Genomic DNA, 19609 nt, shown 5'->3' on the forward strand with positions numbered 1-19609 from the left:
GATCCCGGTCAAGGGGAACGGGAGTCCCGTAAACGCGCGCGTTCCGCATGTGGGTGACCCACATACGCGCGGGGCGGTGCGCGCGGCCGCTACGCGCGAGGATCACCGGATAAGCCGCGAGAGATTAGACGGGCTCTCGATCCGAGAGCGCGCATTTACGAGCTCTCTCTCTCTCTCTCTATGTCCCGGACGCTCCCGATAGTTCCGCATACTTCCGCGAGTAAACGCACGCACGCACGCACGCACGCACGCATGCACGACTCCCCATCCCATCTTCGTCGACGTCGATCTAATCAGCGACCCGATAGAGTATCACGCCAAGTGTAATTTACATCCTTCAAATACAATATATATANATATATACATTCATAGATTTAACGTGACCTATTCACCTGAGAAACATCGAGAAATGTGTACTAAAAGCAATTTTTTAATTCTCGGCAATTCTCGGCTAGGTACTCTTAGACCAAACATTACGTTTCACCTGCCTGGCGCCGTAGTCGATTAGAATATAAACAAAATCTCAAATCCAAGGGATATTTCTTGAGTTCGAATTCGAGCTCTTTTATAATCGATCTCCGGGCAATACTGGATGTAGCGGGACCCAACTGCGGATATAAATACGAATGCCGGTTGAGATAGGTATATACCGGTTAAGAGAATTCCCCTTTTATCGGCGTGGATTAAATTCCTCGGGGTCTTTCGCGTCGCCTTAATGTAGCGAAATATATTAACCGGGGATGGTTTGCACCTTCTGGGAACCATTCGACGACGAATCCGTCGCGGGGCCTTGAGGACCTTGAGGACGTAAAGGGCCGGCCGATTCTCGTGCCGATGTGTGTCGATGTGTGGATATATGTGGATATGTGTCGATAGTGTGTGGCATATCTCGACGCGTGTCGATGTGTGCGCAAGGTAGCGGGCCGGGCAGGTCACGCAAAACGAATCGAAACGAATTTCGACAAATTGACGGAGCCCGCCGCCGCCGTCGTCGCGACGACCTCGCCAACCGGGCTGCGCAAAGAAAAGAAGGCACGGTTTTCGGTTTACACCCAGAGGTTTCTCTCCTATGCCGGATAACGCAGGAGAGACAACGAGGGGATCGGCCGAAAACCGGCGCCATTTATCGGCGCTGCTTTGCCGGAGAGCACCAGCGAGGAGGAAGAGAAAGAGAAAGAGAGGGGAAGCAAGCCTCATCTTGGGTTTCACCGGCGAGGCCGGTGCACGCGCGTAATTCGCGCATCGCCATTAGAGAGCCTCCTCTCGCCGGGGAGAAAATAGTCCACCTAGACAGGTCTGGCCGGTAATACTCTCTCGAGGATGTCTCGCGAGAAGGAGCGCGCACGAGAGAGACCGAGGTACGGAAAGGGAGGACCGTAACGAGCGGGAAGGTGAACTTCCGCCGATGGCAGAAAGGAGAGGGTCCAACAAGGGGGGTTCCGGTTTTCTCGTTGCCCCCCTCCCTCTATTGGAAAGGGAGTTATCCATCTAAGGGATGAGAATCGCGAATCGGAGAAAACGTACCGTGGAGGTGACGTCGACGAGGAAGCGCGTCGCGCAGTTCCTGAGAGAGCTGCCCACGATTTCTCCGAGCGCGAGAGAGACGGACGCATCGGGCGTGCGGCGAGGGCGAGAGAGAGGGGACTACCCGCACCAGCGCGCGCGGAGCAACGCGATCGGTATCGCCCCCTATATCGCCGAGACATCGACGAAAAGCGAAGACACCGATTAGAGGGACGGCCAATTAATTACCGGCATTTTCTATCCGTCTAATTAGGACGGTCGATTGCGCCTCGCGCCTGCACCTACGGTCGCGACGACGGCGCAACTTCCAGAGTTTATCCGGGAAGGCATCGGGCGTCCCCCATTCGCGGCAGATGCTTCCCGTCGAGTAAATTATTCTACTCTTTGAAGAACAGACGACCGGCCAGGCGCTAAACTTCAAATTGAGCTTCAAATAAACCCAAGACTATTCCAGGGTTTTTCTGCACGAGACACCGGATACCGGGATAAAGTATCTCCGTAAAGGTTCAGCGGATCCATCCCAGAATGAACAAAATGTCATCCACGGCTCGCCCGATACCGGCGATCACGTCGGCTCATCTCAGTGTCTGGTCAACGAGATCGTCCGAGCTCAAATCGGACTCCAAATGAACCCCAAGATCATCTCTACGTTCTTCAACCCGGGGCACAAGACACAAAGAGAAAGTATCTCCATCAAAGTTCAGCGGATCCATCTCCTAACGAAGAAAAACCCCTGCTTAGTGATTCCCATCCACGACTCGCCCGATAACGGCGATAACGGCGGTCCATCTCGGGGTCTCGTTAACGCGGCGCGGTATTACGGTCAAGCAGGAGCACGGAGAGAAGCCGGTCAGTGGGACTCGACCCTCTTCGCGGAATCGGGCGATTTTTGCGGTCTAAAACAGTCCCCGCCGGAGGATTCCGCGACATCTCCCTTCCGCCGCGCGTTTTTCCGGGTTTCCGGGTCGTCGCCCCCTCTCCGCTGCCCCCTCCTCGCGCGTGGGAACGCGTGGGCACGGGAATATCCCGAAAAGAAATTCCCGACCTCCTTCCGTAGGTCGCAAAAAGCTCGCTTATCCTGGCCGTCCCCGTTCGCGTTATCCGCGCTCGCGGTTCAGCGACGCGTAAAAAAGAGTCGATAGCGCGCCGTGCGGCCGATAAAGCGCGGTGCGCCGATTGACGGCCGGGCGAAGGTGTCAGGACGGGACGCGGGACCACCGCAAAGGTAACGATATGATTGGGCCGTTCAGAGCCGTTGTTTGGGGTGCGGTGCGGTTTTTGCGGTTTCCGCCCGCGGCGCTAGCCAGGCGCGAAAACGACGGCCCGACGCCAGGCCGGGGTCGACTCGCAACGAGGTGTCGCGACCTGTCGAGCCTTTGCAAAAGAGAGAGAGAAAGAGAGGAAGGGGGGCAGAAAAATTAAAGTGGAGCAAAGTCGAGGGAGACGAAAAAAAAAACCGAGGCTCGTCGTGAACGGAATTTGCGGCGCGTCTCGGCCGGTCCGAACAAACCGGGCCGGAAGAGCCAGAAACGAGGGCCGCTCCCTTTGATCCTCATTAACCTCGTCGCCGCGAATCTGGGTCGCACCTTTTACGGAACAATTAAACGGCCGCGGCGGCCCTTTTTACGCGGCGCGTCGACGCGGACGCGGATCGGCGCGACGGGGAAGATTAAAAGGCGAGAAGCGCCGTTTGGTCGGTAAGAAAGGTAGGTTGCATATACCGCGCGATTACGGCCTAACAAATGTGTGGAATTATTTATTCCACGGTGCAGATGAGTCGACGAAAGCCGCCGGAGGGGTGCGAAGAGGCAGAGGGAAAGAGAGAGAGAAAGGAATGCGAGGGAAAAACGGGAGAGAAGGTCCCGCTTACAATAGTCTCGTTCCGATCCCTATCGGTCCACCGGGCTGACAATCGACGCGCTCTCTCATCCCTTTTCCTGGCGATAGGAATCGACCGGCGAGAGAAACGTCGCGGACGGATTCGAATGCCAGACTCGGATTCCCAGGGCCGACCTTGGCTCTCCTCCCTCTCGTCATCTCTCCGAGACTCTGCGTCGGGCTGAGGGTGCCACGAGTCGAACGTTTCGACTCGTTAAAATGGAGTCAATTCCAGTCGATGGAATTTGACTCGTTGCGTCCCTACCCTCGACGAACATTTTATGATGTACAGCTCGAGTCCAAATTCGAGGTGACGACGTGTTTGACTCGTCGCGTCGGTACCCTCAACGGCGAAAAATTCGCGTCGCAAAACTAGAGTCAACAACATTTTTGAATTCGAGCAACTCAATACTACATTCGACACGTCGCCTCACAATATTCGACGATTTCCCCCGCTCCCTCTTCGCCGTCCTCTCGATCAACGCGTCGACGATCTTGCGACCCCGAGGGCACCGATAAGCGATCACCGAAGAGACGCATAGGTGCACGAGTACATCGATACCACGACGCAAGCCATTACCTTCGAGCAGGTCCGAGTATAAATTAGGATTCGAAATAAGTCCCTCGGAGTCCCGCTCTCCACGTGTCCGAAAGGAAAGAGAGAAAGAGAGAGGGAGCGCGGACCCTTCCCAGAAGGAATACCCGAGCCGGGCACACGACGAGTGGACAAATTACAGGGTTGCCAAATATAATAAGCTTCCGTTCCGAGATGCCGGGAATCGGGGCATCCCGTTTGACGATAAATCACGCCGTGCGAACCGGCCGTAAAACGGCCATCGACGGGTCCCGAGAGTCCCCCGTGCCCCGGGTCTCCCGGGATACTAGGGGGGGGCCCTCGCATTCCCCTAAAACCCCCTAACCCCCCCCTGGAATACCCGCTCGACGACATCGCCCTCTCTCGGCCCGACTTACAAGAGACCGGCCTTGCTCGCCGGCGACACCTATCCCGGTGCCCGGATTTCCAACGAATTTCTTTCTCTTCCTCTCCATCACCCCTGACAGTCTCTCCGAGAGACAAAGAATGATATAACATAAAAAAATTACACAAACCCATAGCATGGATTTATTAAACAAACTCCTGTATGAATCTCGCGCCTCGGCGCGCACGGCGCGGTCGATGCCTCCGCGAGCGTTCCCCTTTACCGAGGCCCGTGCGATTTTTACCCAGCGCGCCCTGGCCCAGATTCCTATCGAGAACAAAGAGAGTGTATGGAGACGACCAGGACGCGCGACCGGCGCTCCCCCTGGAGAGCGCTCGTCCTGCGAGAAGAGGCCCGTGAAACGCTGTTTGAATATCCGCCTCTAGCGGTACCCCCCCGGCCGATAATAATATCAATATTCCAGTTTAGATGGATAATCCGGATAAAAAAAAATAAAAGAAGAAAAATAACAGCGATTTCAAGGGAAGAGGTTACTGCGGCAAAGTAGGCCTCTAGTGGCGAAGAGAAAATCGGAAGGCGTGTGTACCCTCCCGCGGGAACAGCGATCGCTCGCTCGGCCACGTTTTTACCGCAACTCCCCGGCGACTGGTCGCGCGGCCGCGATCGGTCGCGCGGGGCGAGGCCAAAGGAAGAGAAGAAGAGACTTACCCATAAATGGCGTCCTTGTCGCGCTTGTGGACGTCGGGGACGGCGGAGGCCGCGGCCGCCGCCGCGGCGGCCAGGACGTGCTGCGGCGGCTGGGGCGGGGGCGGGGGGTACTGGGGGTGGGCCGGCCCCATGCCCCCCAGGTGCGGACTATGGTGGAGCCCCGGGACACCCCTGGCGCTCCCGTGGGGGTCGTACAGGCCCGCTCCGCCGCCGCCGCCTCCTCCACTCTCCAGGTAACCCCCGTGCAGCCCGCCATCGTCGTACTGGAATCACACGAGCGGGGCAGACCCCCGCAGATTAATATCCAAGCTTAAATTAGTCTTAATCCTATCTGTATAGGAGAGGGGGAGGGGAGGAAGGAGGCACCGTCGACGTCCCGAGTGAAAACCCCGCGAAAATATAAGCGCAAGGAACGTAAGGTACCTTACCCCTGGAGACGCGCCCCGGACGGCTGCCCACGCGCAACTGCCCCCGGGGGCTGCGCGCCCCGAATATATAGGGGTCCGCGGCCGCGACGTTGCCACGACCTCCGCGTGGATTTATAATCGCACTCCATGCGGGCAATTAACAATAATAGTAATAATTCCCTGGACGAGTGGAGGACATAGGGGTGCTTCCGCATCCTGCGCAAACGATCGTGCGCCGAGGGTCGTCCGATTGGCCGTCACGAGGTGTCCCGATATTTCCCGAGGAAAAATCCACGACTCGCGTGACGCCGTGATTACGCGCCGAGCGAGGCGGTGCCGGAGGAGGAAATAGCGTTCACGGTCGACGGCGAAGATGTGTAAAGAGAAAGAGGACCCCGAAGAGCGGCGCGACGCGAGCTCGCCCGTCGCTCGTCGGCCAGTGGGGCGATCGAAAATGATGGATAGGGCCATCGACCGAGCTTTCCACCGGGAGTTCCAGCCGGCTACCTTCGCGCTCCTTTTTATCCGCCATTATCGTGCGTTCCCGTCAAAACCGCGTCTTTTCCTCGCCCCCGAGTCGCCGGCGGATCCCCCGGCTCTAATTATCCGACTACGTTATTACCGTCACTCCCGGGGAACAATAACACGTTATGTCGTTTACGAGACCCGGCATTAAGACGCCACGAGGACAGAGGGGAGAGGCGATTCGCGTGTCGCTCGGCCGAACGAGACCCCGACCTCCCAACCGTTGACTTTTCGGAGCCACTACCGGTCTGGTCCGAGGTCGAGAGAAATTCCTAGCGATCTCCAAATTATAGATAGGTACGAGGGATTATTCCCTCAGGGAATCGTGGATTTTAATGCTCGAAATCACGTGGTAATCGCAAACAGAAATCCCGGGAAATCGTTGGAAATCAATTGTCACAATTTTAAGGCCGAACGTCCCTTGTTACCGAATCACGTTGTTGTCTATCGTATGGAATATCGAAGGCGATCGATTTTTAAAGGAAATCGATTTCATTGATTTCGAAGTGAATGGTCCCTCGGATAGGTACGAATGACAAAATACACATCTGCCCCCCTCCCGAAAAACCAAGGGGACTCCATCGAGTGGCGATTTCGAAAAACTACAAAGAGGCGAATAACGAGCCTCGGTGGCAGGTTCGTAAATCAGGAGAAACTGCTCGGAAAGGGGAAAGGGATTCCCGAAAATGATGAATAGACCGGCCCTCCCTCTAAGGTTCAACACTTTGCACCTCTTCGTCCCCCACCAATCGGCGATTACCGCGACTCGGATTTCTCGCCCGGGCGATCCGATCTGCGTTTCCTGGCCGCTTTTCTAACGGCCGCGGATATACCTCCCAATTGACGCACAACGGCCAGGACTGGTAAATAGAACTGCAGAATATTTAAGGTGATGTGAAAGTGGCGTCAAAGAGATTTTATTTATAAAACTTTTCTCCCAACTCAATTTACCGAATAGGCTGAAACTTTACAACGTGAATAGGGAGACTATAAGGAAGGTCCTGAAACTCATGAAATTTCAATTCTTTTCAAATTTGTTTATAGGTATTTTAAAAATAGTTTGTAAAAAATTTAATTTCCCGAGTTTCAGGACCTATCTTAGGATCTCTATATTTGCGTTTTAAAGTATGAAACAATTTGAGACACCCAGTTCGTAGAAAAGTTTTATGAACGATTGAGCTTTCGGATGCCACTTTCATATCCCCTTACCATGTCTTTTACTTCTACGTTCGACTAGATCGACCTATCAGGTCGGCCGAAAGGTCCTGTTCACTTTTAACTTTCATTTCTGAGGTTTCAGAAAAACTCGCCGAGGTGTCGAGGACATTTTACCCGGATCACGGATACGTATGTTGACCGCGTCATTGACAGAAGTTCCGGTGCAAGGAGTAGAGATAAACGTCAAATGGGTTTCTTGTAATTAGGATGGCAAGGCTTTTTAGTGAACCCAGTCCCGTCGTGGTTAACGTTGGGTATCCGAGCACCGGCCGACGACGAAGATGCAAACCCAACCAAAACCGCGGCGGAAGTGACGCGCGTGATTAGGCGCGGCTCCGATTGGTTTTTAGTCGATCATTCGCGACGCGTCGACGCGCCGCACTCCGTGCGACACCGTCCGATGTAATGGCCGGCTTAACGCTCGCGCTTAATTTATGCGTCCGTCTAATATTCCGCGGCCTCCTCCGAATATTCCGCACCCACCTCCCGCGGCAGTCTTGCGGGAATGTGTATTCTTCTGGAGCGCGCGTTCTCCGGTACGAGTGTTTGCTCAAATGTCGCGGCCGGCCGAAAGCGTCGCCGCGCGTAAATCAACCCGGCGATTACGCTGTCATCGAGAGCTTGCGAAACACCCGAAACGATCGATAATACGCACGCGGTGAATTTCTGCACGGCGTCGCGACGCCGTCTCGGGTCGAGGGACGTCGATTTCGGGTGTGGCCCGACGTCGGACCGATAACGCACGTCCTGCCCCACGACGACCGCGGCTCCCACCCGGGACCCGCGGAAACGATTCCGCCACCTCGACGAGTCCAGTTACCGGTTATTACCTCGCCTTATCATTGGCGAGTAGGTGCGCTATCAGCGTGGTTGTAACCACGCCTGAATTCGCCACTCGTCGGGGATCGCCCCAAAAAGCCCACATGAAGGAAAGGAATCGTTAACACGCTTGAAAATGGCAGGATTATAAAAATATTTGAAAATAACGGATTAATGCTCAGAAGTGACCGTCACATCCGAGTTAAACCGGTTAAATTGAGTCGAGTGGAAAACGAATCGTTGACCGCGCTCGCAAATGACAAGATTAAAATGATAGTATTTGAAAATAATGGATCGGTGCTTAAGAGTGACCGTCACATCCGGATGGTGAAATGAACAAAAATAATATTTGAAAATAACGAATTAATGGTTAAGAGTAACCGTCGCGGCCGAGCTGAACCGGTTAAATTGAAACGGTGATAAATGGTACATTAAAGGGTTACCTCGAACCGACATTTATCGTGCAGAATTTAAACGAGTGCTTCTTCGTCAAGACAATTCGAGTTCCTCGGTTGTGACCAAGTTAAACGGGTTACATGTCCGCACGTGAGGTGGCCACTTATCGCAATTCACATTTTCACCCCGCCTACGGTAACCTAATAGTTCAGGTACCCAATCGGTTGGTCATTTTTAGTCACAAAATTATAGTCAAATTTAGTTTGTTAAGTACAACATTTGCAGGTATCAGCGATGTAACTTGACGACTTTCGGCAGAAAATTATTTGTATTCAACAAGTTCTCTCTCGAGAAGTACCTCGAGCTAGGGAAAAAAAATGTAAATAAATAATGGTAGTAAAAAAGGGAGGAATAAAACCCAGCCGTTCGCTCGAGACGCATGAGGATCGCCGGCGGAATCTCGGAAGGAGGGAATTAAACGCGCATCGGAGACCCAAGTATTTACAATCGCTAATCACCGGCAATACCGCGGGCTAATTTCCATCCGGAGAGCAGCGGATCCCGACCGCGACGCGTCCAAACCGCGAGGTGGTGTCCGCACGGCAGAGCAACGTCAAAAAGTATCGACCGCGCGACGTGACCAAAGTCGCACTTGGCAGCGCGGCCTGGCACGGCCGGCGGAGAAGGTGCGGATAACGCCGACAGCCAAGCAAGGAGAAACGCGTCCCGATGCATCTCTGGCCAGACGCGGCGATATTAAAATAAATATTAACGCGATAATCCCCCCGAGCTCGACTTGCGTTAGAATCGAGAAATTCACGCGGAAAAAAAAAAGGAATTCCGTTTGAACCAAGAGAATTTATTTTCCGCCTAGACCACGGCTCTACGAACTACCGAATACTCGTTTGACGGGACAAAATCCAATAATCAATAACCATTAATTTAACACGTAGAATATCACGGTGCGCCGCACCAAATATCGAAATGATACATTTAACAAAGATAGCTTATTGGCGGAAATATTTTCCAAAACCGCCAAGGGGATTTTTATCTAACCACCTCGATTAAAGCAACGGAGTCTGGGTCGAGTAAGTCCGAGATTCGATGTACTCGACTGAAACGTTTTAAAAAACGAAGACGTTTTCGTCCGATTAAAGCAATTTTTCTTGTCTGCGTGAGGGAACGGCCGAGTAGTTATGAAAGGATAAAGCTTATCGAGAGAGTAGGTCCTACGCGAGAACCGACTGTCAGTTGAGAGACTGTTTTTGATAGTTCCCCGAGAGATTGACATACACGACATGTACTAGGAGAAGCGTGCGCACGTTGTCACGTATATCGCAATATATACTTGTATATGCTACGGTACCGATGCTCAATTGGTGTCATTAATTACCCGAGTCCGTCCGACGAGCGTCTCCAAGAGTGCGCGAAGAGGTTCGCCGGACGGCAATTTTATAATGCATTACCCTCTCGAGATATTCCCGATATTCCGTGTAAGATGTCCCCGATCTCGGATTAATCCACCGGCGAAAAAAGGAAAGAGGGTCGTCGCGTATCGCGTTGCGATTTCGAAAACGCCGGATGAACTTTGCGTCGGATTAAAAAAAAATTATTTTCACGCAATAACGCGCCGCCTTTCGGTAATGATTCGAGACAGGTCACGTAACGCGACGGTATTACAGAAAATACAACAGAGAATAATAAAAAAAAAAATAACCAATATCCCGCAGAAAGCGAAACACGCACGAGGGTAAACCTAGGGACAAGAAGTTCTCCACGCAGACAAAATCCGTCGCGATCGAAAATTCATAAATTCAAAAATACGAAAATTCAGAAACTTGAAAATGTGCAAACGTGAAAATGTGAAAATTTGAAAGTACGAAAATATGAAAATGTGAAGACAAAAATTCGAAAATATGAAAATATGAAAAGACGAAAATTCGAAAAATATGAAAATATGAAAATATGAAAAGACGAAAATTCGAAAATGTGAAAATGTGCGAGTGTGAAAATACGAAGACTTTAAAATTCCAACGCCGAGGGAGTCGACGATTCCTACCCTCCGATTTCGATTCCGACTCACCTCCCCGCACTTCTACCCTACGTACCCCCCTACGTACGACGGCATCCGCGACGTCTCCGCGTGACGCGGAGAAGGGAAGATTTCCCGACACGACATCGCGAATGGCCCTCGAGAGCGAGCTCGTAACCGAGTAGTTGGCAAATATGGCCGCCGTTTCGCGGGGAGGAAGAGGGGCCCGAGGACGGCAACGCAAAAAGACGAAAAGCCGGAGAGGGAGAAAGAGAAGGAAACACAGCCCTCGTCCATCGGCTCTATCGACGAGGACATCTCGATGGGGAAAAAAAAAGGGATAAAAAGAGAAAATATACGCGAACCCTCCCGCCATTTTGCTAGCGCCGGTATAAAGGACGTTTTAATTTCCATTGATCTCGTGTAAAAAAAAAAAATAAAACAAGAACACTGTTTCATCATTTGCGCGTTTTGTTGTCACAGGTGTTAAGGAAAATCGGTCTTGACCTTGGAGTCTTGTTCTTGGTCTTGCAAAAATTGCAAAAATTGCAACACTTGCGAGACCCCGACAAGGACTCCCATGGTCTTGGTCCTGCATCCGCTCATCACCACGGCGGTGCAACCACTTCGCAACGGTCACAAGACTTTTTCTCGATCGAGTCCATAAAATCCGGCAAATGGCTGTCGCGTACATTTCGCGGGCGGAGATAAAGGAAGAAAAAGGGAGAAAAGAAACGGCCCGTTCCTACAATGTACCCAGCGATAGGAGCGGAGCGTACCGGCGCGAGTCATCGATCATCGCGCAGTCTGCCGGCAGAAGTGCCGACTAAACGTCCAACCACTGTCCCAACTATCCTACGAGCGTCACCCTGGTCGCGAGTCGCGGCTTTCTTTGCTCCGAACCCCCGGTGAAGAAAAGGAAAAAGAAAAAGGGAAAACTCCGCTCACTCGTGGATCCGCGAATCACCGTTTGTCCGCCGTTAAAGAGACACTTTTTATCCACCACTCGCCCCCGACCCCACAAACGTCGCGTCCAAGCGCCGACGATTAAATAATATTAACCGTTATTAATAATCATTGTCGATGATTTCCCAATATCCCATCCATTCTCGTATTCCGCTTTCTCCCGCCGGCTGACGCGTACACTCCCCGACTGATTATGGGGAACGCGAAAAATCACGGTTTTATTGAACACTGGAAGGGTTACGACCGTTAATTCGCGGCCACGACTTTCGAGCGGGATTTCCGCGCGCGGCCTCCGTCGGGACGCGCGGCGCGAGTGCTCTCGGCTGATTTTCTCCGCGCGCGTCTTTTTTTTCTCCCTCTTTCCTTCCCACTTTTCCGCGGGAATTCCCGCGTTCCGCGCACTCATCGCAACTCCGGTGAATTCCGCGCGGAAAGCCTGGCGCGTCCTTGCGACGCACTTGAGCTCCGCTTCAGACGCAAAAGGGGGACAACATAACCTATCGTTTTTTTGTCCTCTACTTTCCCCTCTTTTCCGCGCAAATCCCCGCATTCCGCGCACTGGCCGCACTGGAATTCCGCGCGGAAAGACTCGCGCGTCCTTGCGGCGCGCCCGAGCGCCGATTGAGACACAAAAGGGACACACGTAATCTGTCGTTACGCGGTTTTCCGCTCCTTGGCTGCGATTGTTGACGCCGGATGCGGATCTAACGCGGATCGGTCGCGAGTCATACATTCGCGATTCCGCGTTGCGGGGAAAAAATCCGACACCGGAGAAATCAGCCGAGCGTTTATGCCGCGAGTCGAAAGCCGCGGCGACGTTCACTACACTTAATTCCTCCCAAGGACTGGGATCAATTTTCCTCCTCGCGAAAACACTAATTTGACTATTATTATATTAATATTCATGTAGTAAAACGTCCTCTCATATTAAATCTCATTTACCGCCCCACGGGAGTAACTTTAACACGTTCCCCGAGGGAATTTAATTTTCGGTAAATCGTCGATCTTCGGGATTTTTAAGTTTCAATTATTTGGTTTACACCTCTTCTCTCGGGTGGTACTTGTCGCGGTTACCTCAAGTAATTCCTCCGGAGGACTTGCGTTCCTCCTTTTCCTCTCGGCGGATACGATTACGTACTTATCCATTTAATGACCCATCTAAATCCGGATTACCGCACCTAGAGAGTAACTGTCACCCTCTCCTTGAGCAATTTCGATTTTCCATGAATTGCCCATTTCATAAATGTCCATTTCTCAATCCTCCTTTTTCTCACCGGGTTTCAATCATCGCGACCCCAAGGAAACTCCGCCATTTTCTCAGGTTAATCCTCTCAACGCTTCGCGACATTCCACCCCGCGAAAATTGACATATTTATCCGGTTATCAAAATAGTTAAGCCCAAAATACATCGCACCAGGAGAATGACTTTTACACCCTCCATGAGGAATTTCAATTCCCGACATCGTCCGCCAAGCCGATATCAATCTTTAAATATTTTTCATCATGCAGGCTTTAATCGTCGCCATCTCGAGGTGGCGCCGCCATTTTGTCGGGTGACTCTACTCCCTGCTTCGGGCGTCAATTTTCCTCCCCGCGGGAACTAAAAGATTTATCCATTTATCAGAATTTATATGGAACTTCCTTATTTGTCTCCGTCACCTGCCATCATTCACGTCTTTGATTTTTTAATTATTAGCAAATCGTCCATCGTCCCGATTTTATATTTTTAATATATTTCTGAGGTTTAATCGTCGCGATCCGAGCCGAATGGGAAACCATTTTGGCGGCAATTCCAGTAAAGCAGCACGCGGAACTAAAACATTTATCCACTCGCTAGAACTTGTATAGCACATCCTTGCAAACCTCGATCATCGCGCCATTTTTCCCGCCCTCTTTGGGTTTTAATTTTTAGCTAATTGCCCGTCGTTTCGATTTTACACTTTCAATTTTCTTCTTCGGGATTTAATCGTCGAGATTTCCCAGGTTTGCAGGTCTCGCGGCGACTCAAGCAGAGCGGCGCACTGAATTAAAATCTTGACCCATTTATTAAAATTGATGTAGCACATTCTCACAAGCCTCAATCACCGGGCGAAGGAGGGCATTTTTCGTGCCCTTCTTGAGTTTCAATTTTTATCAAATCCTCCATCGTCCCGAATTAATATTATTGATCTTTTTCTTAGTCTTTAAATCGTCGCGGTCCGAGACTTTCAAAGTTGGCGGCAACTCGAGCCGAATGGCGCACTGAATTAAAATATTCATATATTTATTAGAATTTATATAAAATATCCTTACAAGCCTCGATTTACCGTGCCGTTTTCCACATCCTCCACGATTAAAATTTTTTTTTATCAAATCATCCATCATTCCGAATTAATATCATTAATTTTTTTCTTCTAGTTTTAATTGTCATGCTCCGAGATTTTCCAAGTTGGCGGCAACGCGAGCAAAACGGCACACTGAATTAAAACATTCATCCATTCATTAGAATTGATATAAAAACATCATTACAAGCCTTAATTACCGAGTCATTTTATACACCGTCCACAATTTAAATTTTTTATCGAATCATCCATCGTTCCGAATTAATATTATTCATTTTTTCCTTCGACTTTTAATCGTCGCGCTCCGAGAGATTTCCCAGGTTGGCGACAACGCAAGCATAACGGCGCACTAAATTAAATAATTCATCCATTTTATTAGAATTTATATAAAAACATAATTACAAGCCTTAATTACCGTGCCATTTCCCACACCCTCCAAGATTAAAATTTTTTTTTATCAAATCATCCATCCTTCTGAGTTAATACTATTAATTTTTTTCTTCTAAATAGTTTCTATCGTCGCGCTCCGAGATTTCCCAGGTTGGGGACAACACGAGCAACACGACGCACTGAATTAAAACCTTCATCCATTGATTAGAATTTATATAAAAACATCATTACAAGCCTTAATTACCGTGCCATTTCCCATACCCTCCACGATTAAAATTTTTTTTATCAAATCTTCCATTCTTCTGAATTAATATTATTAATTTTTTTCTTCTAGTTTCTATCGTCGCGCTCCGAGATTTCCCAGGTTGGCGGGTCTCGCGGCAACTCGAGCAGAGCGGCGCACTCACGGTCGTTCGCCCGACGGAGCCGAGCGAGGCCGAGACGTTCGATTGCGAATTCACGGCGTCACCGAGACGCGCTCCTCGCTACTTTGCAATTTCATTCCGAGTACGCATCTACGTGACGTCCTACGTACGGCGAAAACACGCACCGAACCGAACGTCGCGATCGCGACGCGCCGACTCATGGAAATTCTGCTACAAAGTACGTGGGACTACAGGAATTTCCTGCCCGACTCGAATACTGACAAACCCGCGCTCGCTTTTCTCCCCGTTGTCCGTCGCCCGGGAAAAGAGGATGAAACGAACGAGCGCGGCGCATCTCCCGTTTTCAGTTTTCTGGGGGGAAAAAAGAGAATCGGGGGAAAGGCAAAAAAGACCGACAAAATCCGAGGACCGATCAAACGGACTCACGCACTCCCGAGTAACGAGGTTTAAACCACGCCAAACTCCTAGAGATTCCTCTACACTGCTGGAAATAAATATGGAAATAAATGTAGATATAAGTACGTCGTAAGAAAAAAAAAAAAAAGAAGAAGAAAAAGACAGTTTAACGAAGACGAGTTGCGGCGAGGCGACATCCTCTCGTTCATCCCGTCGATTCGGGCCGAACGAGTGCGGCTTTCGCCGCGAGAAAATTCCACGACCTGAAGGACAGGATTCTCGGCGAGATTCGTATCGGGCGATTTTTCGGGCCGATTCAACCAAGCGGAGGAAAAAATTCCAAAGAGGAAGAGGCGCGCGGCTCGCGTCGCGCCAGGCACCGCGCTCGCTTGCCGACGGCAAGAGGCCGGCGCGTCGCTCGGTCGTAGTTCGCGACTCTTCAAAAATGCATTTCCGATTCCTTCAGCCGGTGGAAACCTGAATATTTTTTAACTGCCCGAGAACCTCCCCGAGATGTGATAAAAAGCGCGGGTCAGCCCTTACGCTATCAGAAACATCCATAGGTGCTCGGTAACCGCAGAAAAATATTCCGTTATGTACCCGTAGAAAAATATTTACTCGATCGGTACGCGTAGGAAACAATATTTAACTGAAATGATAGAATCTCGGTCGACTCGACGGTGGAACGCGATTGCTACGTGACATCCGAATACACTCAGTACACGAAACAAAATCCATTGATTAATTAATTCCTCGGCAACTAGTTAATTACATTACGGGTGTCTATAGACCGCGCCACACGTTTATATAATTTTCTACGTTTAACCAAAATCTTCAAGATATCGAGTGAAGTATTATTTCGAAAATGATAAAATTCTTCAACCGAAACAACTTATAGCCGACCCAAGCAAACTAGTTTGACCAAGTGAACTAAAATTCGGTTCACTCGACCGAAATGTTTCTCGACATGAATGCAATCCAATCGATGGAAATATTTTCTCGACACTTGGCGCAAAGCAAATTCTTTTCTTTTCTTTTTCTTATTCTTTCTCCGCGCAATCGTATCGACGACCTAGCAACTTCGTAGAAAAGAGAACGAGACTCGTCGACGACAAGTTCACAGTTGAACGTCCTCGTAGCGTGAGTGTCACAGTTGAACTTCTACCGTACATCCCGCGTACAATGTACCAAAATAATTTAATCGTGGCAGTCTCTACCTCTCTAAAAATCGCCATCAGCGATCTGGCAACTGTACAGCAACGATTAAAAGAAAAGAAAAAAAAAGGCGTTGAATAAAAATTTCGCTGTCCACGTCATTGTTCACAATTTAACGTCAACCGTACGTAACGCGTGAAACATCTTAAAATCGACCATCCTGAAATTATTATCAATTATTAATCGCGGTAATTTTTATCTTGCTTCTGAAGATCATCCTAGGCGAAGTCGGAATTTCACAGTAACGGCTAAAATAAAAATTAAAAAAAAAGAAAACTACGCGCCATGGAAAAATGTCGCAGTTAATCGCAGTTTGAACGTCTGCTCAACGTTGACTGTCGCGTATTAAGGAATTCCCTAGGAAAAGGTATTAACCGCGTTAACTCGTGGCAATGGTTGTCTTTCCAAGGTTTTCGCGGTCCGAAAATTTCCTCCGAACCGACGTCGCTCCGCGGCTCTCCGGAACCCCGAAAATCCCGCTCGCGGAATCGTTTGCGGCCGGTCCTACGAGGAACCCGAGCCCCGACAAAAGGGCATTACCGGTGCGCATGTCGTGCCTCTACCTGGAGGTCGGAATTGCACAGCAACGGCTAAAATAAAATAAAAAGAAAAAAAAAGAAAAGGGAAAGAAAACTACGCGCCATGGAAAAATGTTGCAATCCGTCGCAGATTGAATGTCTGCTCAACGTTGACTATCGCGTATTAACACATTCGCGACCGGCAATTTTTTTCCGTTTCAAATATTGGGTACCGGCGAAAATAACGAAATTCTGAATCTGGTTGCCGCAAACTTGTATCGTGTATCGTTATGGACGTGATTCACGTCAGCGGCAATCAGGAACAGAATTTAAAATGACGTGAATTCACGTCAGCGGTCGCGAATGTGCTAAGGAATTCCCTAGGAAAAGGGATTAACCGCGTTAACCCGCGACAGTGGTTGTCTTTCCAAGAGTTTCGCGGCCAGAAAATTTCCCCCGGGTCGACGTCGCTCCGCGGCTCTCCGTAACCCCGAAAATTCCGCTCGCGGAATCGCTTGAGGCCGGCCCTACGAGGAACCCGAGCCCCGACAAAAGAGCATTACCGGTGCGCACGTCGTGCCTCTACCTGAAGGATTATCGATTCCCTTGGTCCGGGTTCGAGCTCGGTTCCCCGGGGAGAGCCTAGGTCGCGGAATTCGGTATTCGGGTTTCCGGGACCCCGTCGACCCGCCTTCCCGGAGAGGCCGCGCACTCGTCCCGCAACCGCGACGACGAATTCCTATGCGAATTCCGTCGCGCGTCCTCGGCGCCGACTTACGGCCTTGTGTACAAACACTCGACGTCCCTGTACCGGTGTTTACGCGTCTCGCGATTCCGCGCCATTGTCGAAGGGGGTTTTACGTAGAGCGAGCGTCCATCGGGAACGCGATTAATGTAATTTTTTCAATTGTTAAAGTGTCCGGAATTTTCCGAATTTTCAGGATTTTTATAAATTAAGAATTATAAGTATTGCAAGTGTTATAAAAATTATGAGAATTGTGAGAACGACGCGAAGGATTTTACGCGGCGACGCTGACAAGCGTCCATCGGGAACGTGACTTACGTGATTTTTACAATTTTTTAGTGTTTAAAATCTGTCGAATTTTCACAATTTTTAGAAATTAAGAATCATAAGAATTGTACGTATCATGAAGATTACGAGAATTATGAGAACGATGTGAAGTTTCAGACATTTAAAAATGACCCGAAACCCTAGACATTTCAGGCTGATCTGAAATTCCAGACATCTCCGGCACTCCAGAACGATCTAAAACTTCCTTTCATTCCAGCCACTATGGAATGAACCGAAATGAACCGAAATTTCCGCAATTATCCAACCACCCCGTCAAAGAGTACCCGGCACGAGCTTCCCCCCGAATCTCGGCCCGTCACAGCCGCGAACCGTTGCAGGGAAGGAGATGGAGAGTCAGGTCGGACGTCTCGTCGCCGGCGCCGCGGTCCTCGGGAATACACGGACGGCGTCGGCGAAGTCCAGGGGCGTCCGCGCGCGCGGAGAGTCGACGTACCCTTGGCTGCGCCATGAACGCCCTGGCCGCGCCGGGGAACTCCGCGTGCTGAGCCACCGTAGCGGCTGTTGTCGACGACGTTCGAGAGGAGAATGGGCTCGCTCCTCGAGGAGGAAGCCGGGGTCTCCGCCCTGGCGGGTCCTAAGGGCGGCGGTCGTCGACTCCTCTTCTCGCGATGCACGCGCGAACCACCGAAACCGGAGAAACACAGAACACCACTGAGCCTCGTCGGGCCTGGTCGGGTCGGACAGCGACCCCGGAAGGAGGGACTCGAAGAAGGTCCGGCCGTCAGCGGGAGAGTCGCGCGTCGCGGCGCGAGTCCTCGTGCCTGCTCGTCCGGGCGGGCATGGCGAGCGGCGTCAGTCCCGCCGCGGCATCACGCGGGACCACGTGCTCGGAGAGGCGCCGACGGCCGCGGCGGCTGCGACGGCGAAGGCGGCTCGGACTGACTGCGGCGGTCGCCCCGTCACATCCACCGGCGGGCCCACTCGCTCGCGGCCCGGTCGGACCGGCGTCTCACTGGAGCGCGTTCCGGAGTTCCGCGGCCTGCCTTGCGGCGTGGGGCATCCTCCCGGGCTCCGGGCGGGAGGCTACGCGACGCGACGCGACGCGGAACGACGGCGACGGCGGCGCGCGATCCTCTGGGTCCCTCTCGGTCCCTCGCGATCTCTCTCGGTGGCCGCGTCCGCGGTCCGTCCCTCGCGGAGAGAGAGCGAGGGTTTGCTCTCGCGCGCGCGCCCGCGCACTTGCCGCGCGATCGAGAGAGAGAGAGGGAGAGAGCGGTCGGGTCGCGCACCCGGGCGCCGAGGCGATCTCGCGGTCGAGCGGCACCGCTCCGGTCAGCGGAAGCTGCGAGAGGGCTCGGAGCGAGCGTTTACGGCGTGCACGGCGGTTACGCGCGAAGCGCCTAGCGTGTCTAGATCCTGCGCCGTCCGCAGTCGTTCGCCAACTGTCAATCACCGCCGCGCCGCTCGCCGGAGTGGGAGGTGCGCGCCGCCCCGCCCCCCGGCGGCCGGCCAATCGGCGCAGGCCCCGCCCCCCGCCGCCGCCGCGACCACCGGCGACCGTGGCGCCTCGGCGGCCGGACCGCGAATCCCGCGGCTCCGCCATCGCGCGCCATCGCGCGCGCCGCCGCGCACACCGAGCCGGGCCGCCCGAGCGCGCCCGAGTCCGCCCGAGTCCGCCCGAGCGGCGGGAACGCCGAGCCAGCGCCGAGCGACCGGACCCTCCCGCCACGCAGGAGAGAGACGGAGCGATCCTGGCCCGCCCGGCCCGTACCTCGAGAGTCCTCCCTTTTCTCTCTCGCTCCCCCCTCCACGGCCCCCACCGCGCGCGCGGCGGGAAAACGCCGCGGGCCGGGGACCGACGGAGAGAGGGATACCGGGCGAATTATTATCGAATGCCGCGAGAGAGCTGCTCCCTTCGGAAAACCGCGAGTCCGAG

The 19609-nt window shown here is 52.0% G+C and overlaps 1 protein-coding gene across 2 annotated transcripts in view; it reads right to left on the reverse strand.

Moving 5' to 3' along the window:
* The window catches only part of LOC105702324 (homeobox protein homothorax), a 307253-nt gene extending 288159 nt beyond the window's left edge, over positions 1-19094 (reverse strand). For both annotated transcript variants that reach the window (XM_012429814.2, XM_012429813.2), the window contains exons 1-2: positions 18167-19094; positions 5052-5314 (exon numbers count right to left, since the gene is read on the reverse strand). In XM_012429814.2, coding sequence (XP_012285237.1) covers positions 5052-5314; positions 18167-18181 — 278 coding nt within the window. In that variant the 5' untranslated portion in view covers positions 18182-19094. The remainder of the gene's footprint in view (positions 1-5051; positions 5315-18166) is intronic.
* Between the last annotated feature and the right edge of the window lie 515 nt (positions 19095-19609).

The sequence above is a fragment of the Orussus abietinus genome, unplaced genomic scaffold (genome assembly GCF_000612105.2).
Source record: "Orussus abietinus isolate OABI.00-Male unplaced genomic scaffold, Oabi_2.0 scaffold72, whole genome shotgun sequence".
Taxonomy (NCBI): Eukaryota; Metazoa; Arthropoda; class Insecta; order Hymenoptera; family Orussidae; genus Orussus; species Orussus abietinus.